At 47.9% G+C, this 27,615-nt stretch overlaps 1 protein-coding gene across 1 annotated transcript in view; it reads left to right on the top strand.

The window, feature by feature from the left end:
• The window catches only part of LOC144144289 (uncharacterized), a 280,163-nt gene that overhangs the window by 160,955 nt on the left and 91,593 nt on the right, over window positions 1-27,615 (top strand). The window contains exon 2 of the mRNA XM_077675653.1: window positions 18,397-18,678. Within this exon, the coding sequence (XP_077531779.1) occupies window positions 18,397-18,678 (282 nt within the window). The remainder of the gene's footprint in view (window positions 1-18,396; window positions 18,679-27,615) is intronic.

Below are 27,615 nucleotides of genomic sequence, written 5' to 3'. Positions count from 1 at the left end.
GCAGTGTTCCTATTGGCCGCAAGTTCCAGCCGGCCTCTACGCCGCACGAGCAGCGTTCGCCGGCGATGCTCGACCGTTCCAAACATTTGGCACTTTGCCGCAGCAACGAAAAAAGGTCGTTTTGCCGCACGAGCGGCACCGCATCTGCGAATTCGCAGGGAAAATCGCACCATGTAGAACGGGCTTTAGCGTCGGGGAAACTTGAACCGTCGCACGAAAAGGGTGCCTAGTTCTCACTCATTAGAGGGAGTGTGGGACCTAGCGCGTCAATATAAGAGCTCACCTTTTCGTCGTGTTGTTCAATCGGCGTTGCCTCTCAAGAGAGAGAGAGAGAGAGAGAGAGAGAGAGAGAGAGAGAGAGAGAGAGAGAGAGAGAGAGAGAGAGAGAGAGAGAGAGAGAGAGAGAGAGAGAGAGAGAGAGAGAGAGAGAGAGAGAGAGAGAGAGAGAGAGAGAGTACACCAGTGAAAAATCGATGTGTACCCCATCCCATTCCTGTCGTCGTCGGGGCAGCAGCCACTTTCCGACCTCTGACACACGCGGCGCTGTTTCATTTTGCACGAAATGGGCGCGTATGGCCCTCCGTGCCCATAAACGACGCTGTGTGTGTGCGGCGTTTCCTGCCTCCTCGGTACTGCCCGTTTACGGTCTGCCGCCACGAGCCTGGACTGAGACAACACTGAAGTGGCACCACGTTGCGGCGCTTTACATTGGGCCACAGCAGCTGGGGCCAAACTCGAGTCGCTCGGCATGTCTGCGCGAGGCAGCAGCGCAGAGGTAGGACAATAAAGACCGGGGAAACGACCCTGCGTTGATGTCGTTTTCCTGACCTGAAAGCTTTAGGGGAGATATAGAGGCATGCGGGATAGGTAGTGGCCACGGTTCCTTTTCTTTCTTCTGTTCGCTTTAAAGAATAAAAATGCCGTAGCTCTTTCGAGGCTGATATCGCAAGGAGGCAGGCCGGGAAAAGTACACGGAAACTTGTAGCGTTACCGGTCACGATGACGATGAACGCGCGTCCATTGCGGATGGTAGTATGCCGGGGTCCATTTTATGCAAGTAGATGTGCCAGTTTAGAGCTGTGAGCCGATTGTGTATTTTAAAGGAATTGCTGCGTTGCCACGGGCATCTGCCCATGGTGGAGGGAACAGGAGGAGGAGGAGAAGGAATAGTTTATAGTTACTGGTAGCTAGTTGGCAGAGCACTGGGCTGGTACTGTGCAGACCCGTGTTCAAAACCCATTGTATCACAGATTTGGTTTTCATTTATTCACTCTTTACCGCTGTGGCCGTTTTATTGACCGGACAATTACAGCAACAACGACGTTTTTTCGCAGAATGGGGCACTTAAATCGACCCTGCAACACTTTTTTCAACATTTCTTTGAAATCTACATGGCTTGCAGAACGTAGTCACCCGACACACAGAGTACTTAGATTAAGGGGTTCGCAAAGTACCTCAGCCAAAAATTACTGCTCTATGCCCATCAGATAACTTGGAAACTCGCTCAAAAGATTTTTTTTCTGTTTCTCGGTCTTGACGTTCTTCGACGGCTCGAATTACGCCACTAAGGCCATGTAGCGGCTGTTGGCCGGTTTTCCTTCTGTTGCAGCAATGAACGCTTTTCGAGAGAAAAAAAACGCCACAAAAACAAAGCAGAAATGGAAGGCATACGTATCTGGTGCGACGAGCAAATCACGCAGTGCCGCTCCGTGCTGGCGATAGCTGTAGCTTTCGCAATGGAACGTTCCAGACGCGAAGGAAAGAGTGAAAGCGCTTATCAAAAGTGTTGCAGGGTCCCTTTAAGGCTTTCGCCGTAATAAGAGTCCCCACTTCAAGGTGCACTTCACCGGGCGGGGATTGCTCTCCAAGATTTAAAAGAAATGGAACCGTCAGCTGGTGGTCTGTAATAGCAGCAGTTGTTGTTTCCAAAAATGGCGTGTGCCCTGTGAAAGACATTGACGAATATGGAAAAAAGGTTAACGGCCGCGGTGCGGACAGACGTTCCAATTAACCGGGAAAAAGGAAAACAAAGCAAGTAATTGACAAGTAAAAAATAACAAAGTTTTCGTTGCGCAAAATATATTGGCGGGATTTCGCTGTTTGTCTATGGCGCCTGGTAGGATTCATCTTCATCCTACATCCCCTTGGCGGGATTTGTTTCGCGTTATTCCTGGCTTGGTTAGTTTTTTAGCCGCCACTGCCCTAAACTGCACTGGTTTCGCAAAAAGAAAATTATAAAGCGGCAAAAGAAAGGAACACACGTTCAAAGGAAAAGTAACAGCAATGTCGGCGCGGACAATGACACATGCCCACTCAATGTAATTGGCCGAGACAGCGCGAGAAAATTGGAAAGGCGGCGAAAAAGGGACGAGATGGGCTGGTGCCTGTCTCGAGTTTCCATTTTTGTCCCGCCTCGTCTCTCCGAGATGGCCAGTCCGGTTCAGTAAGATGCATTACCAAATAGCTACTTTTGTTGCCTTATCGTATGGTTCTACGTTTCATCGGGCCATCTTTCTCCGTATTTTTACCCTCCCGTCATTCTTTGTATCACGTTGTACTAGTGTTGCTGCTGTTTGTTACGCCTTGTTCCGAGGCTCGTGTGCTACCTCTTATGGAAGCGTGTCTAAACCAGAGCCGTATATTGGATGGTTAGGCTCATGTTTTTGACGTCTCTGGTCACTTCCCCTGGCCGGGAAGTCTTGGCTGCGAACTACGCGGGGAAGTGGCAAGTAGGGGTAATCCTGTTATGACCCAATTCCACGAGGTACAGACCATTTCAGGCCTTCTGACGCCGAAACCCCTCATGGTTACATCTCCTGCCATGTATATCACTGTAAGAAGTTTATTTTAATTCTCAAAAAAGTTTAAACCGAAAGTTTAAACAAATGGGTACCAGTGTAAGGGCTAAGTTTTTAACGGCGATAAAAATGCCATGATTAGCTTGCCCTTTTTCACGGTCCCCTCCGCTCCGAAGCCTCCGATACCAAGCGAGGGCGCCATTGCGCACGCGTGGCGCGCTTTGGCGCGAGCAGCATTAGCTTCGGTTGCGGACCGTCGACGGTCGACCGGAGCGGACCGTCTAGAACGGTTCAGCTAAAACTGACACAAATCGCAATGTGCACTCCGCCGCTTTCCGTTTTGGATGACGAGAACGCATTAGGTTATTTTCTGGTCACCGTGTTTTATGCTCTTTCATCCCTTAGATCTGACTTCTGTTTATCGTGATTCGTAGTGTTTGAAGCGAAGCTTTCTTTGCCTCACCGATGGCGTACTTCGTACTTTTTGTCTCGATATTTTCCTCTGCTAACGGTATTGTTTGTATTTTTTTTTACTTTGCTCGCAATACCTTGGGTTTTGTATGCGATGTCGTGTTGTGTGTATTCTTGAGTGTTTGTGTCCGATCTTAGGCAATTTATGTGTGGTCGCTTTTTTTGTGGTTATTGTTTGCGGAAAGGGAAGGTGGTGGGGCGACGCGAGAATCTAAGCGGGATCACTCGCAGCGTTCCAATTGGCAGCATCAGCTGTAAATACAAAATCGATGCAAGTGCTTGTCACGTTAGCGGGCTGACTGCCATCAGCGTCAAGAATTTGATTGAGATTCTCATGTACCTGGCTTTGAATGCAGCTGTCTCGGAGTCGTTTATGGTTGCTTAAACTTCTCAGTTTGTTTTCCCAAGCTCGCTCGCACCGCGGGGTGCCGACTCGTCGCTTGGCCTCGGGTAAAGCCGGTGATGTAGACCTTGTGCGTAGACGGGCGATTTCGCACGTGAGCTCGCCTGCGCTCAGAGCAGCTTCTTCGCATCCATTGTAGGCTATCCTGTGGAGCCATTTCAACTTGCAATGAGCCAAACGCGTTTGTCTTTGCTTTACTACACGCCAGCTATGCAGTTACAACATGCGTACGGCAAATGTCCGGCGCAATTAATTGAGTCAAGGTTGTGTGATATAGGGGTTTATCCAGAATTTCGATTTTGGGGGAGTCCGTTCGTTGGGGGGCGGGGGGGGGGGGGGGTGTATAAATCCCTGGGCAGGGTGCTTGTGGCGGTGCAATTTTTTTCTTTGGGGGAGGGGTTGTCGAAAGGGGGGGTATTACGGGGGTGTTGGGGTGTGTGTATAAATCAATGGTGTAATACACGGTGCGCTTACTGTCACATCTCGATCGCGCTGCTCAAGGATCGAGGGGATGCTTTCAGTTCCATTTTCTGGCGTGAAGGGACGGAGATGGAATGTGATCGTTTTCTATGAATTTTGATCGACCGGCCGCGATTTCGAGAAAATTCCTTGTTGTTAGGTGACGCTGTAAAGGATTTCGGCGTGATGTCATTGCTTCGCTTCTAGAAAAAAAAGTGTCAATTACTCCGCATTCGCCCGCAACATGAGAAGCGGCGAGGCATCGAGCGCACGCGTTCGCCGCTCATCTATCCGACTGCGTGATGTTATTCCCCCTCTTGCCTATGCTGATGCCAGTGTTCTTGTTTGTTTGTTTGTTTGCCCTACAACTGCGTTGATTTGTCTGCTCTTTGTTTTCGCCCTCGTGCCCCTCCCGTTATAATCGCGACGCGCTCACTCCTATCTTCTTCCACGCTCCGTTACGAGCACAACGTTGGGCGTGCCTTAGTGGCCTCCGCGCTTTTCTTCCTTGCGAAGTTCGACGGCGACGACGACGAAGCTGCATTGTCTGCGAGAAAATGCCGCGGGCCTGTTTGTTCTCGGTCCAGTGAGTGACTATGAGAAACCCATTATGCTTTATCTAAAAAAAAAAGCTTTCTTTTTTTTTGTATTGAAGCTAGCCCCACGTTCTTTCGTGTAGCCTCTTTCTTTTTTCGATTTCTCCCTTGCCGCATTTTCCGCCTTCGCCCTCCCCCACCCTGTCGTGTTTGCGGCTTCTTTGCAACGTTTGTTTCTAACCGTACTTCTTCGTGTTCCTCTTCCCCTTCCGCTTCCTTGGTCTCCTCTTTTCTCTTTCTGTCTCTGTCACGCGAGGGGCATGGAACGCGTGTCTTGCTAGGGCGCGACGGGTGCGCGCAGCGCCCATTGCGCATTAACATAATGCCCGGGTGAGACAGCATTTGTAAATATACTGCATACAAAACGGCAGCGGGGGTGCGAGCACTCGTTGTGGCGCGAACGAAACGGGGCGACGTTTTTCTCGAAGAAACGTCCCCTCCCGCGCGCTCCAAGGACGGCCTGTCAGCGCCAGCGCTCTCCACAATTTCGCGCCAAATGATAAGGAGCGGGGAAGAAAAATGAGAGACGCCGAGAAAAGGCTGACCACTGCGACCTTTTCACACTGGGCGCATTCGGAAGAAAATGGCCGGCCCCGTTGTGCCTGAAAGAGAACGTGAATGGAAAGATCAGCAGTGCTGCCTGGTTTGTGTGTATGAGTCTCACTGGGAGGCCGAACTTGCCGGCAGCCACGCTTCTCGCGAAAACCGCTGAGAATGTAAAAACGGATGGATTGTTGGGCGAGAAACGGCGGTCGAGCGTTCGGTGCAGGTGTTCGTCAGGGAACTTGGGTAGGTATGACAATGGACGAGCGGTGGTGTTGACGGCTGTATTCCTTGCGGAAATTGTTCAAGTGATGGTGCCAAAGAAACTGCATCGCGTGTTGTAGCCGACTTCTTTTCAAAAACTGTGTTTATATATATATATATATATATATATATATATATATATATATATATATATATATATATAATGTTTGCAGAACAGTAATATATGTGACGAGAGATTCCGTAAGAACAAGTAAGAACAAACATCAAAGCATCAAAGATGCAGTCCTTATTGCCAGTGCTATTCGGCTACCTGAAGGTGCTTCGTATCGTCGAGTAAGGCAACGCCGCCTGCATAAACATTGCCTAACGTGTGAGCGAAAAATGACCAAACAGCCACTCTCCTGTTGCTCTCTCCTACCCTTCCCCGCTCCGTAGCCTTCCAGCGTGCTTTCGTGTCCGCCCGCCAGCACCGCTTCTCGGAAACTATGCAAAATAGTGGAAAGTTTGTTTAGTGTTCCCGAGGCGGCGCTCCTACGCCTTCTTGTTTTTCACCATGCCTGTCTGTCGTGGTCTGTCACTGATAAAACTTCCTTTGTCACAAAGCAAAATCCCTTGCGCTGCCGCCGGCTGATGCCGGCTTTGCGCGCTTATCTACTCGAATCACAGGCCCTGAAATTTTCTGAGTGGGGCATCCCACCTCTATCCACTCCGCATTTAGGTATTGTTTTGACCCCGCTGTTCGCACTCCGCATCGGTACGCACTTCTAAAATTGAGGACTGTACTGTACAAGCGCCCGGACAGCGTGGCGGGATCCCAGCTGCTTATCCTTTTGTTTCCTATAATTTTCTGAAGTTTACAAGCACGTGATATTATTGGAAAGTAATCGTAGAAATGAGCGCCTGAACAAAAAACGTGCACGCAATTTTTTCTTCTCTAAATACTCCAGAAAGAAAAATATCAGTACAATAATGGCTGCCCCATCCGAAAATATCGTTTTTCTGTTAGCTATATGTCTACCCGACAATCAGTACGTTCTTACACTATTTCAGTCCGCCTCCGTCTTTATCTTTGAAAAAATGCAGCAAGTATGAAGCGAGCGACACGTTGACTGAGATCCCGAGTGCGCCACAGAACTAACGCCCCATCGCGGCTAAGATGTAAGCGAAACGGCCCTTGAAGCCCGACAGGCAAGCTGACAGACACACGTCGTAGAAGTGGGTGCAGCGTTCGCGACTCGCGAGCAGTGACGTAAGGCGAGATGTCCTCCGGCACGCGCCACATAGCGGATCAGTGCCTGAACTAAGCGTCCCTACCCTTCCCATTGAAAAGTGCGCGACGCGTCAGGCAATGTTAATACAGGCGGCGTTGAGTAAGGTAACACTGCCATTTTTTTTAGATGCAAGGATGACGAAATCAAAGTCGTGAAAAAATGCGCAGTGACAGCGTCTAATCGCTCGTTCGTTCAGAGAGTAGAGATGGAAAGGTACGTACGGAGGCTCATTGCGATAGCGTGCAAGCAGAGCGAGTTTCTCCTCTCCAGGGGGCTCGTCGAGTGGGGACGGACGCGGCCGCAAAGTTCCACAGAAAGCTCCACAGCGGATGAACGGCAGGCACAAAGGCTTTCTCCTTCACATTTTAGCTGGCTGTAAGCACACCCACAGTTGTTTTCTAACCCGTGATGCTAAAGTGGGGATTGGTGCTTGGATTCAACGCACATCCATGCTAATATTGGCCTTAGTTGATCCTGGTTAATTCTTGGAGGTAATCGAGCAGGTTCTGCTTTAGATATCGCTTCGGGGGACAATATGATTAATTTTTCGGGGGGGAGATCAAATTCAAACCAATTTCTTTAGACATAGTTCCGGGGCACATTCGTCGAAAGGTAGGGTTCTTCACTGGAAATCGAAAGACATTTCGCGTAAAGTGTTTGCAAAGCGTTAACTTCTATTACCGGTACCTGACTTGAATGTTGTGCTTGTTACGAAGAAAGCAAGGCTCGTTTGAAATCAGATCAACGTTTTACAAAATGCTTCAGAATCTAAAACTAGCATGTTTTAGAAAAAAGTACAGCTAAAAATAAATTCTGTTTTGTCGCATGCGTGTTATCTGAGCGTGTTCGCAGCGAACTCTTTGTGGAAACATTGGGAACAGGGAACAGGTTTATCTTTTCACAAACGCGCGATTCGATCCAGTAGCTTGATTTGATCTGAGATTTTGGCGAACTGACTCGAGATGTAAGAGATGTTGTACTTTATTTATTCTCCTGCTTCCGCCTTTTTATCGTTCTGTTTTTGTTAAGTTTTTCAAGGCACGCGCTTCGGCGACAGTTGCGCAACGCGCCGGGAAAACGAAAAAAAAAACACAAACGAGCTGAGCCCTGTCGCATTTGCGACATCGAAACCCGATTTTGCGCGTTCTCAAGATCGATGATGTTAGCTCCTGCTTTAATGTGCGCACGACCATCATTGATCCCACGTTTCTTTTTTCTGGAATCGGGATGTTGCGAAATTCTCTATTTCCCTTTTTGTTTTCGCCAGAGAGAGAAAAAAGTAATGTCCCGGTTTGGTGTCTTTACTGGGTAAAGCTACAGCATTGCAAGTTTCTTTTGACGTTTGTGTTTTTATTTTTTGTTCCGCGCACCACCCGGGTAGACGGGTGCTTATAAGATCGATTGGAGAGGAGATCATCATCTGTGTTGGAAAGTTTAGGGCGACGGTCGACGCGTGTACTATGGTGCGTACGTCCTTAAACATTTTGCAAGGGCGGCGGCCGACCTTGGGATATTCGGGATACGAGCAGCGTTTGCTGCCATTATGCGAAAGAAACGCGGCGTAAAACGCTCGCGCCCCGAGATTTGGGCGCGCGTTATATAACCTGAGGCGATTTAAATTAATATTATGTTGCCTTCTACTACGGCGCGACTCACAGCCAAGGTGTTTTATCTTTGCGTAACGTTCCAAAAGTTTGAATATTTTTTTCTGTTGCCACGCTTTAAGCTTTACGGAAAAAAAGCAGTGATCCGTTCCAGCGAAACTACTTCGGGTTATGCATTCACGTCGTGGAATCGCCAAAATGTATTTTCGCTCAGTTTAACCGACTAGTAACATGATCGCAGCGACTGAACGACATTTTATTTGTTGATCTCATAGTCGCGGCACTGTAAAAAAGGTTCAGCATGCATTGAAAACACCAGGCATGTTCGTGCTCTGTAAAGGAGGCTTCGTGTATCTCTTTTTCTTTTTTTTTTTTTTTGCGCGTGCGTGTTTGTGACAAAAAAAAAAAAAGAGCGCAGGGGGAATACGACGCGAACATAATGCCTCGCTGCAGCGCGCACCAGCATCTTTATGACTGCGTCCTCAAACGCGCTTTCCGAAAGCGGGCCTTATCTCTGACTCGCTGCCCATTAAAAAAGCGCACGGTGGCCCTTTTTGTGTGGCTCCCTCTGGCGAAGTGGCCCAACGCTCTTGCTCTTCGTTTTGCGTGTGCGGCTGAGTTACTTATGGCTTTAACCCGCGCCGGCAAAGCTAGAAAAGATCTGCATCCCGACAAGGAATAACTGTAGCTGGCTGAGACGTACTGATGACGTTTAAGGACAATTGTCATTGCGTTGCTGAAATCTTCATCTACGATAATGCGTTGGTACAAACGGTCGGGACGCATTGTCGCTATCTACTGTACTTAAGCGTATCAGCTCAACTCAGAGCCGCCATTTGCACTTTGTATGAGTGATAGCGTTAATATTTCAGCGGGTGTGTTGCGTGTAGGCTTTGGCGACGTTAATTTCTCAGGTTGATGTTCTCGTTCTTTTTAGTTGATTTTTCTCGCAAGCATTGGGTCTTTTGCTCCCATTGCGTGCACGAAACTGTCCAAACAGGCATCCTGCACTGTATGTGAAGAGGCTGCAGAGAGCGCACCCCTTTTCCCCTTCAATGTGCCTGCAATGCATGGCGGGAGCTTCGATAAACGAATGGCAACATCTTCACCAGTGATCACTTAGTGGTTGGCACGCCATGCCAATGTTTTTTTTTTTTTTTTTTTTTGAGGGGGGTGGGGTGGGGGTTGGAGATTTACACTAAACTGTGGCTTCATGAGGCAAGCTGAGAAAAAAAAATAGTTGTAAAGGGTGCATCGGTGTACACTTTCCTTTTTCTTTTTTAAATATTTACAACGTGATTGGGCGGCTACAAAATCCGCCTCTGTCGCCGTGTGACCATCGCCACTTGATTGATTATGGGGTTTAAAGGGGCCCTGAAAGGCGTTTTGAGCACACTAAATGAACTAGCGCAATCGTTAGATTGGGTCGTCAACGTCATCTGTGCCAAGTATTACTCTTTTACGCGCAGCGGAAAGCTCACACTTTTGTTGCAAAGTTTGTCGCTTTTTTCTCACCCTTTCCTTCGTGTTTTTGGACGCCGCCATCTTCACATGTCTACATCATCGATTCCCAGATGTTCGTCATGAGCTAGACATCCTGCTATTGGGCGGCTTTTTCACGCACTTCCGGCAAAGAGATGAGTCGTCTGCTCAGTCTGAACCGCGATTGAAAGACGATGGGTTGCCTCCTCCTGCCCGTCGTAACTTCGGCACTCACCTCGCGCGCGGTTTGCGGGGACGAACAGCAAGTCACTTAACTCCGGCGCACAAGACGAGACGGCTTTTAGCCACGCACACTGCACATACCCCATGCGAAGTTGAGTCGTACGTCGCTCGAGAAAGATAACCCAGATTATGGGAAGCACTATCCACCCGCAGAAGCACAACGTCGCATTGCATCGCGAAACAAAGACGTCCACAACACACACACACCATCGCCTCCTGTAATGTCAAACGCATCTCGCACTTCTCAATGGGAGTGGGTGGTACGCCTGCAGTGCCCACATGTCGCGAGGTGGGGCCCCGAGATGAACCGGGAACACGCAACTGTAACTGAGTTCTACAGTGGTTTGTGCCTTGTTGTCAAGGCAACCGATGTTTGAGATTCTCAAAGAAGTGGCGCTCGCTCCAGCGCTAGAAAGCTCAGAGCCGCGGTGGAGCATGCTTTGCCAACGTTGCCGCTCTCCACCACGCGTCGCCCCAAGCTGAACTGGTCACATGATTGAAGGGTTTTGTGCACGGGTTCTGTATCGATTTAAAATGTCTTTTTCACATGCCGCCGGGAGGAATTACGACCGCCGCAAAATAAGACCCGGCACCAGCGGGGCCACATCTGATACGGCACTTTTTGGATAAACAGTGTCGGTGCATCAAAGGGAACGAGCGCACGATCTTCCCCGTACGGCTGCGAGTTCGCCGCCGATAAAAAGTCACGTGCCACCGATAGCAACTGCACCAACGAACACCGCGAAAGGGCAAGGCCAGGCCGCCGCACACATGCGGCCAGATTTTTCGTTCGGTTTTCCAGCCTTGAGAGAAGTGCGGGATTCATGGTGTCAACAAAGCTTGCCCGTAGCAGACGACGTAGCAGCGCAATAGCGGAAGTACGTCACCGCTGCGGAGCGCAGCATCATGGGAGGCAAAGCTCGCGCGCCGTCAACAGCGGAGAGTAAGTCGAAAGGAGGAGGAAACGCGGAGCGACGATAATGCGCGGTTTTTGATTTACGATTTCTCAGCTGATACTCATCGCTTTAACAAAATTCTTGCGGGAGGAGATTGCAAATACATTGCTTTATTTGGGTACATGTACATCCATGCATCGGCGGAAGGTATTTCAGGACCCCTTTAAGGGAAACTCAGCTGATCACATTACTATGGGACTTAGTAATTTATGACGCACGGGCATGTATTCTGGTAAAGCAATGTGCACCATTGCGAAACGGTTTACAAAGCCATAGCAATGTTGTTAATTTCATAGTTTGCTTCTTCTAGGTATATATCACTTCGTTAATGAAATAAAAAATAAACAAGAAACCCATTTTGGTTTATCTATTTGTAACTAGATGGCGCTATCTGTCAAGAAAGTGAGAGTTTTGCGTATCTATTTTAGGTACGGAAGTCACGTATTTCTAAAATAAGCAAACTACACCGTTGTGAACGTTTGTATGTATTTGTAAAACTTTTCGTATTCGTGTCCGATGCTTTTTAAGCCCGTGGGTCATGAAAGTCCCATATTAATGTTAACAGGTGAGTCCCTTTTAACGCGCTGAAGCTTTACGGGCCTTGACGCGCGTCATTGTGAAGGGCTCCGGATTAATTTTGACCATTTGGGGATATTTAGCGTGCGCCGAAATCTCGACACGCAGTCGTTTTTGCTTCTCGCTTCCATCAGAAAAGCGGCAGCCGCGGCCAGGAATCGAATCTGCACACCAGCACAACGCCTTAGTATTTGACGCACCGCTGCGGGGTCTTGTTTGTTTTCGACATGGTATTTATTGCACTACTGGTCAATGTAGGAAATGATATCTGCAACACATATTTAAAACTAGTTGCACATAAAAATGAGTTTTTAAATAAATAAATAAGTAAATAAATAAATAAATAAATAAATAAACAAATAAATGTTTTTTCGTCCTCATCATTTATTTATTTATTTATTTATTTATTTATTTATTTATTAATTTATTTATTTATTTATTTATTTATATGACAATACATAAACAAGATCAAAAACAAAACGAAACACAATGAATAAGTAGGTACATTTGGTTTAATACGGGGCAACAGTGAACAACTAATAATCAGCGGATACCAATCAGTGCGAGAACCATTTTGGTCGTAGACATCTTTAATATTATTGATCATTTCGCAAAAGTGTGATCTGGAAGAAATCATAGGCTCAGCGTGCCTGTCCAGCATTCGCGTTTTCCATAAACTGGGCAGAGCGATTAGAAAAAAAGAGCGATCGTATGGCACGTCACCGTCGGCGGGTGATACGAGATACCGTATACTACTTAAACAATCTGTTATTTTTCCCTTAGCTTTCGTTTTCCTGCCGTTAACCTAGATATCTTCTTTTTGATGGGGTCAGCGGCTTATCGCCTGTTAAAGAGTGTCTGTTGAATACTCAAGCAGGGCGCCGACGCTGGCGTAGATTCAATTTTAGAAACAGAGGAAGGAGTGATCGAGCTATCTTTCCTACATTGCGCTTACGTCATCGTATCCACTAGCGGCGCCCGCGAGCAGCGAAAACCTTCCGTTCCTGCTCTCACTCCCACTGTTGGGGCAGCGCCTTACCATCCCGGGCGTTACAGTAGCCGCCTCGAGGTAGCGCTGCGGTATTTTTTCGTTACGGCCAACGCCGCCGCCGATGCTCTCTTTTGTGCAACACGGGGACCGTAACGCTCGGGCGGCAAACGTCAGTACAGCGCGCCTATAACCTAAAACTCGTTTTTATAACGTATGACCAGTAAATGCTGTCTTTTGTGTTTTTCCGCTTTGTCTTACGAAATGCACAGATTACGAAATGCACAGAACTACAATAACTGCACAAACAATTGCCGCTTTTTACTTGTCTACTTCACTCGTCGAAATAAAAATCCGACCAGCCGGCTAGCAGGCCAGCGCTACGGCGAAAAAACAGCGCTTCTAGCAGAAAAGCACTGCTGCCTCACTGGCAGATGCGCACGAGAGAAGAGATGCGGAGCCTTCGTCATGAGCTGGGCAGCGCAGCTTTCTTTCGGGGGAGCGCTGCTGTCTCCTCCAATGGCGGGGCCCAACGCAGCGACGGCAGCGCAAGACAGAGTGCCGCGTCGCTCGTTAATTTTCGCTTAGACCTCTGACCCGGAACGCGACTGTCGTAGTAGTAGTTGCAGTATTGGTAGAAGTTACGACGCCGGGACGCTGGAGCTAGATGTAGAGGCGGCAGTTCGTCCTCCTTGCCTCTTCTCTTTGTTTGCTGGTTCAAGAAAAAAAGAAGAAGAAAGTTGAAAAGAAAGGGCCTTGCAGCTCGAGACGATGCTGTGGAATTGAAATAGACGGGCCGTATAGCAAGTGCCGCGAAACGAGCGTTTATTGGAAGACGTCCGAATGGTGTCTTCAAAATTCGCCGGGATTTGAACGAGCCGTTAGAGCGATTGATTCTTAGTATCCGTCTTGGTTCATGGGATTGGTAATCGTCACATCAGGTTTAGAAAGCTTGTAGAGGGAAATCAATATTCGAAAGGGAGAAAAGAAGCGGTTGGTTTTTGAATCCGTCTTGTTGATGGGGTTACACGGCTTTCTCACAAAATTCTGCGTGGCATTTTGCCGCAGGATGTATTTTTCCCTCTCCCTCTTTCTTGCACACTCAAACACACGCACACGCACGCACGTACGCACGCACGCACGCACGTTTCAGCCTCCCCCTTGGCTTGTTAAGCATAAGCAACATTTAATCTGCCAGGCTAGATGCACCAACACACACAAGCTCACGAAATTGAATCCTTATTTTTTTATGGGGAGCCTAGTAATGCTTTGACGATTTAAAATGTTTTATGTGGAGCTGCAAATGGTGTGAATAGTACACCCGTCATGTCGATGTGGCCTGCTGCGTGCGGCCTACCGCCACCGTGTGGCTACCGTGTGGTAACCCACACGCTGCGTGTGGCCCACCAACCAAAGCTAACTGTGCAACACTCACCTGGTTCGATGGCGGTATGTCAATGGCGGTATGTCAGCTAGCTTAGCTGGACGCTGGCGCATGCGCAATGAAGTAAGGTTACGTCGCCCCGATCCGTGCATAATTTCCCTTTTGCAGGAAGATACCAATAGCATCGTGATGCTTCCCCGCACTACTACGTGTGTGCCGTAGTGCACCCTTTACAGGGGAACGCAGCTTTTTTTCTGCCTTTAAGAGCGGAGCTGCTGTTGCTGGTGGTAATATGTGCGGCGTTACCAGAAAACCTAGGGTCTTGTTACTCACGCCGTTTGTCGCGCATGTGAGCACACGCCACAAGGCTTGCGCGTGGCGCTCACAAAAAAAAAAATTCCCCGCATTTCCCCGAGGGGAAGAATGTGAAAGTGCGAATGCACGAGTTGAATTTGCGCAGTTCGGTAATGTTCGCGAAAGAGAGATCACACACACACACACAACTACAAAGAAAGAAAGATGCATTTATTCACAGACACCTATTTGTGTTGTCGTTGTACTTGATTGCTAGAGCGGATCTCAGCTTTGAAATTTCGTGTCAGTACTCCTTTAAGCGGGTGCATTAGCCCTTCTCACGCCCGATTCCTGGCCAATCCCCCACGTGGGTATGTGCCATGTCAGCGGCCAGGCAGCGCGCGCCCATCTCCCCCCGTTGCCAAGGAAGACGAGGAGCGCGCGCACCCGCAGCTGTTGCTATGCGGACGGCGGCGGACGCTTCAGGCTCGCTTAAGTAGTGCATTCGTACTTAATACCAAAGAAACAGTTAACGGGCGTCCGCGCTTCAAGGGCGGAGCACAAGACAACTCACCTTGGGAGAAATGTGAGAGCCTGCGGACAGAACAATCCGGGCCCGCCAGTCATGCATGAGGAAGACGACGATATAGATAAACACGATGATCACTACTATTACCACAGCGAATAGCGATGTTGTTGTTTAGAACGCCACCCCTCAGCGTAGGGGCGTGTGCCTTCCAACCGTAATAACCACAGAAGCCGTGGACTTTGCGGAAGTCGTATACTTTGCGGTGGGGCGTCCTTGACAGAACATCGGGCACTTTCCTTGCTGTCTTGCGCGATTGCGCAGGCAGCACCCAGGCACACACGCTCACAAGCAGTTAATGCGGGCTAGAGGCACACACGAGTGAAAATGTAGGCTAAAAATAAAGAGGAACAATTAAAAAGCCCATGTATCGACATTGCAGGGCATATTAAGGTTCTGAAGGCGGTTTGAGTTATTCCGCATCCCTTCCTTTACGGCACACCTCATGCTCCAGGAGTAGGTGACACGTTAAGCATAATTGCGAACTTTCTCGAAATTCGACTTGTACTCTTTGCATCACGAGCCGTTTAAAATATGGAGATGCCGCAAATACAATGTCGGTGATGTTCACTATGGGGGCAGGGTTATTTTCTTGAGACAGCCGGCAATAGTTTATAGTGACTACTTTCGCTGCTGACGCGCCTCCCGACAGCGGTGTGACAGCGATGCGGGTGGTTTGTCGTCTCGTGTAACAGTGCGAATGCGCCGCTGAAAACTGTCTAAAAGAGAGACAGGGAAAGAGAAGAGGCAGTCCCGCTCGCCGCGGTACGTAATGTTAAAAGACAATGCGCCGAATCTGAAGTGAAGGTCGCATACCGGCCGCTTTGGAGTCTCTACGAGAGCATTTGCTGCCAATTTCTTTGTTATTATTACGGTCGGCTAAGCGTGGCACGCGCGTGTGTTTTTTACTCTGTTTCACAGAGGCGTACACATGAAGAGTGTTTCGTCAACGTATGCCGTCTAGACGTTTCGCCTGGAGGAAAAGTTTGGACAAGTTGGTCGCGAGTTGGATTCACAAGTTCGCGGTGTTGCAGTTCGGGTAACTTATCGAACCGTTTGCTCCTCGTTGCCGACGGCTATCTGCCCATTGTTTTTGCGCTCTACGTCCTCCTGGAAAAGCGTCAATCGATGCCTATCTTCGATCAACATGCGTACGGGATGCAACCATGCTAGCTGCAGGCAGCTGCTTAATGTCCGCACAACTGACCTCCCTGCGGCGCGAGAGGGCTATGTGTTTGCTTCTACGGCCGCGCTCTGCCGCAGAGGTGGACCTTCCTACGGCAGTCACGCAAGGTACCGCCAGCGAGCTGTGCAGTTTCACCCAGCATTTCCGTTTCGAGCGCGGAATATAAGCCGGTGGAAATTTTAAAGGCAAGCGATGACCTTAATACTGGCATAGAACAGCGACACACAAATTTGCGATTAAGCTAGAGAAGGCTGCATCCTGGCTAAACTTATGAAAAAGCAACGGGGATTGAAAGTGCTTACAATGCGCGGAACACACAATAGGAGGAGTAGGGAAGTCTGAAGGCGGAGGTCTACGTGAAGCGGACAAAACGGTGGGGGGGACTGATGGGAGGGATGGATATAAAGATTCCCTTGCGGGGAATGAATGGCGAATACAGAGGGTAGGGGCAGGTGCAGGTTATTGGAAAGACAATTGACTCTACAGGTGATGAGAATAATTAAATCACCTCACTGGTTGGAGTACGCGACTGGGTAGGGCTGGTTAGAGAACTTGAACAGCTCTGCCTGCCACGAAAACGAAGTAGATTCCGAAGTCGTGGACGCGATCACTGTGTGTTTGCTTCGAAATAAAAAAAAAGTCCCAGCAAGTTGGATTCAAGTCTTCACCTTTCGTATGTTCTAGCCGTGCCGAAGATGCTGACTCACACTTGTTCGGCGTGTCCTTCACAATATAGGGCGCAGAATAAAGTAAGTTCCTGGTGTGCTATTTTTATGTCGGCTGAAAACACTTCGTGTGCAGATTTAGAAATGTGGGCCGTAAGCCAGCCGCTCGTCTCGCATTCCGGGACGTCAAACTAAATCTATGGCTGGCAGTTTGTGACCCGAAGTCTGATAAAACGTTAGGAAATAATGTTGTACTTGATTCGTGACACTTCCTTTTTATTTGTGTGTAATTGGAGTATGCGGTAGGGGGTGTTTTTTTCTGATGCTGTAATACTGAAGGGACAAGAACTGCAGCCGTGCCATGTGAGGTGGTACATATTCCTAGCAGCAACAAGAACAACAACAAAAAATGCACTGACGATTACTATACTCCGCAATGTGGCATTTGTGCGCAGCGCTAACTGCGGTATTCCCGGTCACGGCGCACATCTTCTGAGACTTAGGAAGTGATCGCGGGATGAGTGAACGTTCGGCGGCGCGCGCTACTCTGCCGTTATCTCGCAGCGCATCGCCGCCGCCGAGCATGTTGTTGCAAATCGTGTTTGAACCTCCCGCGCAAATGTCACGTGCTTCGGATGAGCCGCGAACGAAGGAGTTGCTTTTGGCGAAAGTGGGAGGGGAGGCAGTGAGATAGATGGCGCCATAGCAACGCGTGCCGCCCTCCTTTTCACACTTTCGCCAGACGATCCAACGAGCGTCATGTGCGGGTTCATCATACTTCCCTCCCCTCCAACTTTCGCCACACTTTCCACCACCGTTTTCTTTCTGTCTTCGCTCGCTCGGTTACAACGCCGTTGCCATCGCCGCCGCCAAACCACAGTAGTGGCCGCCAAAGTGCTGCGCTCTAAAACTCCGATAACATCCAAGCATTTCTTTTGAGTGACAAACGCGAAAGCGTGTATGTTCAACCGAATGCCGATGAGTGCTCCTCCGAACTTGCATGTTGACGTCTCACCCGAAAAGCAACTGGTTTATCGGTCGTGTGCTCCAAAGCACACATGTTATCGTCATAGGCCGATCCCCTTGAGCGAATATGTGAGAATTCTTTTTGCGTGTTGTCGTACCAGCCGCATTGAGTCGGCTGTGAGCTTTTGACGGAAGCTAGGTGTCGTCACTGGCGATCCACCAGATTATGTATGTTGTTAAAGCCTATGTTCTGCCTTAATGATAGGTGACTTCAACGTCAGTTAAGCCTAGAGACGTGTGAAGCGATGTCAAACAAACACTACGCCGATCTGCAGGTACCGGTTGAGCTCAAAGCCATGGAGTCTTAGTGGAGTAAGGGAGGCGAGCCCGACTCGCGTTCTGGAGCCCTGGGTTCAACTCCCATCCAGGCCCAAATTTATATAATTTACCTTTTTTAGCTCAAATATTTTACTCTTTTTCTCGTTGCTCCATCGGCCATACTAGCGTGGGTGTTAGGAGCCGTTTCCCTGGAACATACCGCGGACGCTGGACAGTGGCGTTATCTTTCGCTTTCGCAATTATATACGCTTCATGTGGGAGTACGCGTGTTCCAAGTGCCATTCGCGACGTTTTGATGTTGCGGCTAGTTCGGTTTTCCTTTCTTTCTTGAGCGCTAATGACGGCGCTCGCCCACTCGCAGGCCGGGCCCTGCCGGTGGCTGCAGCAACAGCAGCGGGCAGCGGCGGCGTCGTCGTCTCGTCCGTGGCCACAGTGTGCGGCGGCGGCGGCAGCAAGCCCGTGCTGGTGAAGGCGAGCACCATGGCTGCCACCCGGGCCTTCTTCTGCCCCGCGGCGGTCACCGGCGCGGCCATGGGCACGGCCACGCTCGTCAAGGCCGAGCCGGCGTCATCTTCCTCCGCATCGCCGCACGCTGCACCACTGATGGTTCCCAGGCCCGGCCAAGCATCAGGCAACAACAAAGGTCAGTGGAACGCCGAGCGAAGTTCTGGCAGAGGTGCGGCCGCGGAGCATCGGTCAAGGTGTCTACCTGGAAAGTCTGTCGTTCCTCGGCCGTTGGCCATTCCCCGTGTACACCAAAAGATATTTGTTGGGAAAGGACGAGGCTTCGATCTGGGACGCTGTGGCCTGTCAGCAGGTGGAGGCGAAAAGCGAAAACAGTAGTGTGTCGAGATTTAGGCGCACTTTACAGATTCCCAAGCGGTTTAAATTAGTCCGAAGCCTTCCACTACGGCGTGCCTCATAGCCCACGTGTAGCTACAGCGCGTTGAACACCCTAATTTTAATTTTGCTCCTGCTGGATATTATTTTATTTATCTGTTGACATGTCAACGACATGTCAACTGGAAGTACACCATTCCTTCAATTGCCTACCTGGAAGGCGCTGCAGTCGTACCATGCAGACAACCGGCGGGAATGATTCCATTCTCGCACGCGAGATTGACAGATGTGTTGTGTCTGGAATTTCACGGGCATAGAAGATTCCATAAAAGTGAGGGTGAGCACCTTCGCTACAAAAAAAAAAAAAAAAAAAAGAGCGCTAATGCGGCCGTTTTAAGCCGCTGTACTTCGTTTTCTGCGGTCCTATGTGATAGCTAAATGGTGCGTACAGTTTGATGTTGCAAGCAATGGGGTCATCTCAGCGTTGATGTCCGGGCATAGTTTTCAAGTTTTTTCTCAATTATACGTCTAAGAAAAGGCTACTAAGGGCGCGTTTTCATCGTATTTGAATCTCGGTGAAAGTTTCTTTACTTTGCTGAAAGATCTAAATGTAACCGACAGTTCTAATTCGCAAGAAATGTTGGGAAAGTTGTGCGCCTTAACCGACATAGATTACAAGTGACTCAGTGTATTCTGGCTCGTTGATGCTAAAAAAATACTTGCGAAGTCGCTTCATGGCGTCGTACCCATATTGTTGCACCGAGCTTACATTTGCACGTTTTAGGGGCAGATCACGGTTTTGTGGGCTATTCACGCGTCTTAGGGAGATATAATAAATCTGCGCTTTCTTCCTGCTTAGGCGAGTTATACCAACCTTGTACACTTTGCAAGGAAGAAGGGGCACATTACCACCATTGTGCGGGAGAAGTTAAAAAGAGTAGATTATTAAAGAGAAATCCTTAGTGGGACAGGCGGTGTTCTGCCAGAAAACTAATGTTTTTCCCCGTAGACCGGTTGGTGGACCGAAAATGTCTGATAAGATCTCTGGACAGACGGCGCGTGCGCGAAACGGGGCTTCGATTGTGTCAAAACGGATACTAGAAAATCACGGAAAAGGAGCGTTTCTAGATAAGACAAAACCCGTATCTATCATGAAAAACGAGTACGATAGTGTCATCATCACAATCATCGTCAGCCTACTCAGGTCCACCGCAGGACGAAGACCTCTCCCGTTGACCTCCAACCGTTCTTAACCTGCGCTGCTCGAGCCCACAGTTTAGCCCAGAATTTCCATATTTCATCCCTCGCATCCTGTCTTTGCCGATGGCTAGCTTTCTCTTAGTTGCTTTCGAGGTTCCCCCTATTTGCAGCGTTTCCTCGATCACCGCCATGTTATACGCACGAATGTCGCTTGTTTTACATCTTATAAGTCACGTATCGGTATACATGTAGATCGTTCGTAGATGCGTTTACTTAGTGCGCGAAAAATCGTCGCATGGGTTCCTTCTTCGTTTGCAATTTGGACCTTTGAAGGGCTTGACGGTCGATTGGACGTACTTTCAGTGAAGCTTGGTCGCACTTCTAGCTTTCGCGATTTTCTCAACTTTCTTTAGGAAGGTGTGGTGAAATTATTTACGGTCTTTAGAAACAAGTGACTGACACAAGTCGAAAGAATTATGAGCATGTTCTTTGTAGCTCGTAGACCGGTTACGTGGTGTCGCGCAATAACGTGACGCGGCACAAAGCTTTAATTTGCTGGGCATGGTGGCCACGTGCGAGAAAAGTTAATTCAGGTATATTGGCTCGGTGGGTTAATTGAAGGCTTTGCATAAAACTAAAACTTTTCCAGCTGAATTTAATCCAATAGCCATACAATTTAATCCAGGCGTCATCTCATTTAATCTAAGCGCCATCTAGTTTAGCCCTAGTGCCATCTAATTTAATCCGGGGGCCAGCGAGTTTAATGCAAGTACAACCATTTAATTCCGGTCCCCAACCAACTTAATCCAGCTGTGAGAAGGTTGTTCAAAAGTGTCTTGTGGGAAATTTGGCGCAGCTTCGCGGACTTTATTGCAAGTGGTGTGGGGAAAACGTGGCGTTTCTTGATTCATTATGGGCGTAATATCTGATGCGCACAGCTTAATGGACATTTACTAACGCGCGCAGACCAAGAGAGCGGTCTTTTTTTATCCGTTGGGGCCGTGGGCTGTGCGCTGACCGTCTGCGAGAGTGCCGTCCATGACTTACGTCAGAAGTATCGTCTGCTCCTCGCGTAACAATGCCTTCAGAGTTGCTGTGATATAAACACATTACTGAATGCCCTTTGAATTCTGATTTTCAATCAATGAATGCTTTTCTTCCGTGTTAAATATTATTTCTAAATTAAAATATCGTCTGCTCGCGTCAGAAGTGTCGTCTGCTCGCGTAACAATAGAGCTGGAAACTCGGCCGGCGTAACTATGTATACGCGAGTCGACGATACTTCTGACGATCTCGCAGACGATTAGCACACGGCACCAACTGATCAAACAAGACCGCTCTCTTGGTCTGCGCGGATTTGTATAAATGTCCATTAAGCTGTGCGCTGAAGAAGATATTTTGCGCATAAAGGATCAAGAAACACCACGTTTTCACCACACCACGCGCAACAAAGTCCACAAAGCTGCGCCAAATTTCCCACAGACACTCTTGAACAATCTTCTGATTTGCTTGGTGACCGGATTAAATTGGCTGGAACTGGGATTAAATTCACTGGCACCCGGGTTAAATTAGATGGCACTTGGACTAAATTAGATGGCGCTGGGATTGAATTGGCTGGCCCCTGGATTAAATTGGACGTCACTTGGATTAAATTGAGCGGGGAAAGCTGTACTAATACGAGCATGAAGGCTTATGCAACAGTTATACCCGATTTCCTCCCGGGGTCCGGGAATAACTGAATTTCTCACTGAGTTTATACTTGGAGGGAAAAGCGGAGGGCTGTCAAGCGTGATGTGAGGGGGAAATGTTAATGTTGTAGATTTGTAGATTAGTTGGGGATTTTAGAGATTGTAAAAGGCTCTCCACAGTGAGTGCTCCGCGGGAAATTAGGCCGGGGCTGTTCGAAGTCGGACAACCGTGCCGTTATTTTTGAAATGCGGACTGGGTGAGGGCACTCGTGTGTCCGTCGGTAGCGGTTAATCTGTCGCACTGTGGCCACACAAAAAAATGCTTATCATAAAAGAAACTAGGATTTTAATGATCGCATAAAAGTCGGTGTATAGCGCGCTGTAGGGATCAATGGAGTTTGTGGAGATGTATAGTAAAATGCCCAAAGGCCTTCATATTTTTAAACAATACCGCTTGCATTGCTATTGTAAATCGGGGGGTAGATAAACTTCGGGGATAAGAAAAGACAACAAGAAAGCTTCCTCCTGCGTCCTGTCCCTTTCTTATTGTCTTGTCTTGTACGCGAAGTTTTTCTAGCCCTGAAACGCAGCACCACCTAGACCTAGAACACGCTGTGCTGTGCCGTTGTACAATTGCGTTCGTAGCAATGCACTTGTTTGAAGTGGTGAAGCCGACTTTAAAGAGGCTCGGTGCATAGGAGAGCGGCGCGAGCATTTATTCGCCAATTACCACTTGAGAGCTTCTGCAATTTTAATGCGTAGCATTCTTTGCCGAGTACCCCCGCAGCCAGGACCGTGTAACGCCCGGCATTTCCACAAAAATGCAGATATAGCGGAAGTTCCGCCTGTAATCGCTATGATGGCGCAAATGGAGATAACTGGTCGCACGAAATTTTGGAGAACGAAGTATTAAGAAAAATATAAAATAATTCCGGTAAATGGCAAACCGTGTAACGCCCTGCATTTCCGCAGTAATGCATATTCGAGAAAGTTCTACCTGTAGTCGTTATGATAGGTTAAATGGAGATAATTGGTCGAACGATATTTTGAAAAATAATACATAACAAAAAAATGAAAAAAAAAAAACGGACAATGGCAAATCGTATAACGATCTGCATTTCAACAATAATGCAGATTTTGCGGAAGTCAGACCTATAATTGCTATAGTAGCGTAAATTACATAATTGATGCAAAGACATTTTGAAACACTAAAAAAGAAAAAAAAAGAAAAAATTACGGCAAATGGCTAACCGTGCAAAGACCTGCATTTCCACAATAATGCGAATTTGCCAAAAGTTCCAAATTTAGTCGTTATAACAGCGTAAATGGAGATAATTGGTTGAACGAAATTTCGAAAAACTGAAAAAATAACAAAAATATTAAGCAATTACGGAAAGTGGCAATCCGTATACCGCCCTGCATTTCCACAATAATGCAGATTTTGCGAATGTTCCACTTCGAATCGTTATAATAGCGTAAATGGGGATAATTGTTCGGACAGCATTTAGAAAAACTGAGAACTTTGACTGTAAAAACTCACACTCAATACAAGCGGCGTAAGAATGCTAAGCATTAGTAGATAATTCTCTGAATTTCTGCGGAATTTTTTTTCTGTGTCAGTATCGGTGACACTGTCGGTGGCACTATTCAGCTAACTATATCGGTGCGCTCGTAGGAGAGGGAACTGCTAACAGTTAACTGTCAAACGAACGCAGGGCGGACCATAGAAAACTGTCATTTCAGAGTGGTTTATACCCGGAAAAGGAGCTGTGTTTTCGGGGTGGCTGTATCGATGTTGTGAGCTACAATTTGTGCGCGAACTATCTATGCGGAGCATCTTGCACTTATCTGGTTCTCAAGATCATTTATCTTAATGATGTCGTACCTCATCTGCTTCAGTTAACCATCCACATCATCAACCCTTGCTTGAGTTCTGGGTAGCCGCTCCGAATTAACGCCATGAGTCGACTGTCGCCGGGGCTACCCTCCAGTCTTCCGTCTGCCTTCGAAGCGGCCCTCAATATCTCCGTTTTATCGATCTGTTGTTGTTTGTGTTCGTAATACTTCACAAATCGTCTCCCGCCTGCATCTCAAAGAAGAAAAGAAAATAGTGAAAGGTTTCTATCTATTACCAAGCAATCCGTGAGGGGTGCAGTGTGATTGGAGAGGTGATTGGTGTATTTACCGACGCGTGAACTCGCGCACAAACTCTCTGTCATTACACTCTTTGCTAAAGCGAAGAGCACATGTCTCAGCATTCTCCTCCTTTGAGAAGAAGCCATCATAATTCTCATCTCGTTGTATTGGATAACTAGCCAACAGGATTCGATTCTTCACGGCAGGCGGACAATGGCGTGTCCTTCTGTTCTGCTGTTCCCCTCCCGTGCAACGCAGTGGTTCTCGTTAAGATCGGTATCCCGCTCTCGCTTCTCGTTACCTGCTTCTAACTAGCCTTGGGACCGAGATGACACGCACATATCTCTGTTGATCGATGCTACGGATTGGGAACCCACTCGTCGCTCCGTTTCTCGGACAACTACCACCGGGCTTCTTGAGAGAGATTCGGGCGATGGCGTGTTGTGTGGTGCGCACGTGCTAGTGTAGAAATGTTTTGTTTGGAGTCAGGCACACATCGTGTTCGGTAACGTAGGCATTCAGGGTTAATCCCTCTGTCGAAGGTATTGGTTCGGGTACGTTATGTCAAGACGTATATTATATTATATCACACACACGCGCGCGCACGCACGCATGTACGTGGTTGTTTGTGTGCGTGTGCGTTAGCGTGCACTGAGACAAGACCCTACTTTGATGTTCCTTAGCTTGCTGCTTATTTTCAATTTTAAGTGAACACAGGTTCACGAGTGCTTTGTTCAATTCGCGGCGCATATTACGCACACTGTTTGATCATACGTCGCGGTTTGTCAGTTGCTCTGTAACCTCCAGTGCAATATCCCGAGATTTTGTTTCTTAGGCATTATTTTCGCTTTCTTTTTCTTGTTCTCCCCTCTGTTAATCCGTCGGCGCAAGCCATTTTATTGTTCAAAATACTTTCTCCGATATAGTGCGATACTCGAATCGCAAGAACACGTATATATGTGATCTGACCTAATGTTCGCTCCGTGAACAGATATCGCCGGCCTTAGAATGCTGGCCGAGACCCCCATAAAGCTTCCACGTTATGGACGCCTTCTAGTAACCATGAAGAAAAAGAAAGTACGAAATGGTGTCGGCTTTGCTGTGTCGCCCTGGGGTACTGCATCTCGACATGCCGTCGTTAATTTCGACGTCGGCCATCGCACACGTCTGGTGGGTCGGCTAACTCCATCCTGGCCGGCACGCGATCTGGTACTTCCGTTTAGCAACCTCTCTCCCTGCGTCATGCTCTGACCTCACCGCTTAGACGATACGAAGGCAGTGGGTGTATGCGTCATCACCAGTGGAAAAATGACCGTGGTGGGAGAATCCTGTGACTAAGGCCATGAAATGCCGGCGCGCGGAGTTGAAATAGCGAGGCCTTTAAACCAGAATAAAAGGAAATATAGAGAGGAGGAACTGTTGGACTGCCGACAGGGCCTTGCCTCTAAGCACCGACGATCTCGTCAATACTCACCGCTTGCGCTAACGTCACCGCATGGGGTTGCGTGCCCTGTGTTATTCCTAACGTTGTCGCGTCGTATCGATTGCATTACGGGGAAGAACGCTGGCTCGAATAGCACGTGGATACACTTTCGCCAGGATGTGCCTGTTTGCGGGGTCGAGTTGTCTCGTTAGGAAAATGAAGCACCGGTTAACGTTTAGGCTAAAGGAGCGGCATTGTTGCTTATGAAGGCATTTCTTAATTTGTACATGTACACTTTTGCGCTGCAAAATAACGCAAAAAAAAAAAGACACGGCGTGTTTCAGAGCTTGTTTTCGGGAGCTGCAATGGAGTTTCCCAACATACTGCAGATACACGACTGTGAGGAGAACAGACTTTTTTTTATTGTTGTTTATTTTTTTATTTTTAGTGTTAGAGCCATTCGTACCTCAAGATCCCAGAATCGGCTTACGGCCTGACTAGACGTTACCGATGTTCGTCAGAAGCAGGCCCTCCACATTCAGCTCCTCACCACCCCAAATTTATTCCGCGCTTGGGAAAATGTGAATAATTCCCTTGACATTGAAATCTAGGGTAACGTTTCATGAAAAGTTGCGGGCCTATTTCGCAATACTTGACTTCTAAGATTTCGTGTCAGTCTTGCCAAATCATGATGTGGTATGCTAATTCGTTTGTCTACTCTTTCAATAAGCGCGCATTACGGCGATGGCAAGGGAGAATACTAGTCCGATTGCGGCGGCGTGGATGGAAAAACGTACTGGAAAGCTGAGCCATCGAAACATCTCTGCTGCGCTAATTCTGCCGAGTTGTTTCAGCATTGTACATTAGCACCGAGGGCCGAAGAAACCTAATTTAGTGCATTGACCAGTCGGCTTCAAGCATATAGGTAAAATGGGTACATTGGTAAGGGATTGCGGGACCCAAACCTTCGCCGAATATTTTTCTAGCAATAATTTTCTTATCAGTAGAAGCGTATCACCTGGTTTGTACGCCATATCAGGAACAAAATAAAGATAATTTAAAAAATAGACGTATTCACATGCACATTGTGAATCATAGTTGAAGGACGAATGGGCCAAGCAGTCTTTATAGAAAAAAAAGATGGTGAGTAATGTAGCGTGTAATTAAGGATGACAGTGAAAACCGCAGTCAAGTTGGGTGATTTTGGGTGATTTTCCAAATCGCTTGGTTCATAATTTATGGAGCCGTGGTTGGAATTGTGATGAACCGAATAGTAGCGGGTTTCTGGACTCCGCTTGGGAACCGATAACTTTTTTCAAGCAGCGGTGCCCAATAACACAGTGCGTTCACTCTTTAATTTTCGAAGCGCTTAGCGTGAAAATCATCTTCCTTGTGAGCCCGTTAGTGGCGCGGTCGACAAGAAAATCATGCGGGACGGGATGGATATAGGCTGAGACAGCATAAGGCTGGGCTGGAGCCATTGGCAGAGGATCGCAGCTTGCGGTGGGCACTCAGTGAGTTAGGATGGGGGTAATTATTAGGGTGCGTTTACTTACAGACAACTGAAATGTCAGTGTATTTGAATGCGGACCAGCGGTAATTTGATCGCGAAGGGGAATTCCGGGAAACGTAAGGAAGCAATTTCTTGCAAGAACGACATTTGGCAGGCCAATTTTCTTTAGGACGGCATAGAAATCTCCCTGGATGAGATTCATCTCCACGCGCGAGGTTATTTAAAGTTGCGCAATGCCATCAGGGGTGCTGTAAATGTAATCCCCTTCAGGGGTATTAAAAATATCTCTAGAGAACTTGAGGTTGTGTAAATCCGTTTTTAATGGAGTAATAAATTAATAAATAAACCGAAATACAGAGAGAGAAAACCTTTAACGAAAGCTGAAGATCGCTAAAAAGGACTGCGAAGGCCACATACAAATCAAACAAAAAGACTACCATGATCAAATATTAGATATGGCAGGTTCTACGCTAACAGCACTATGTAAGTCGGATGGGGCTAGATAATTACGAAAAGTGTAAAGAGGGGTGAGGCGCTTGGAGGCATTCCCCCAATCACTAAAATACTACAGGGTGTGTTAACTCACGGGTCTTTAAGGTCCTTGCCTTTATAGGGGCCTTAAACTACAGGGGTGTTGCCGGTCTTTAAATTGTAGCGTCATCTCCGTGAGTCGTTTTTGACAGTACGACAAGTCACCCGAACTGCTCTTCGTCCAGCGGTGCCGTGTCGACATCAAAATAGATATAATGGGTTCGGGTCACCAGTCTCTCATCCAGAATT

Source organism: Haemaphysalis longicornis, unplaced genomic scaffold (assembly GCF_048455015.1).
Source record: "Haemaphysalis longicornis isolate Haplotype H1 unplaced genomic scaffold, Haemaphysalis longicornis Haplotype H1 scaffold_7, whole genome shotgun sequence".
NCBI classification, from domain to species: Eukaryota; Metazoa; Arthropoda; class Arachnida; order Ixodida; family Ixodidae; genus Haemaphysalis; species Haemaphysalis longicornis.
This window is presented reverse-complemented; position numbering and strand designations above follow the sequence as displayed.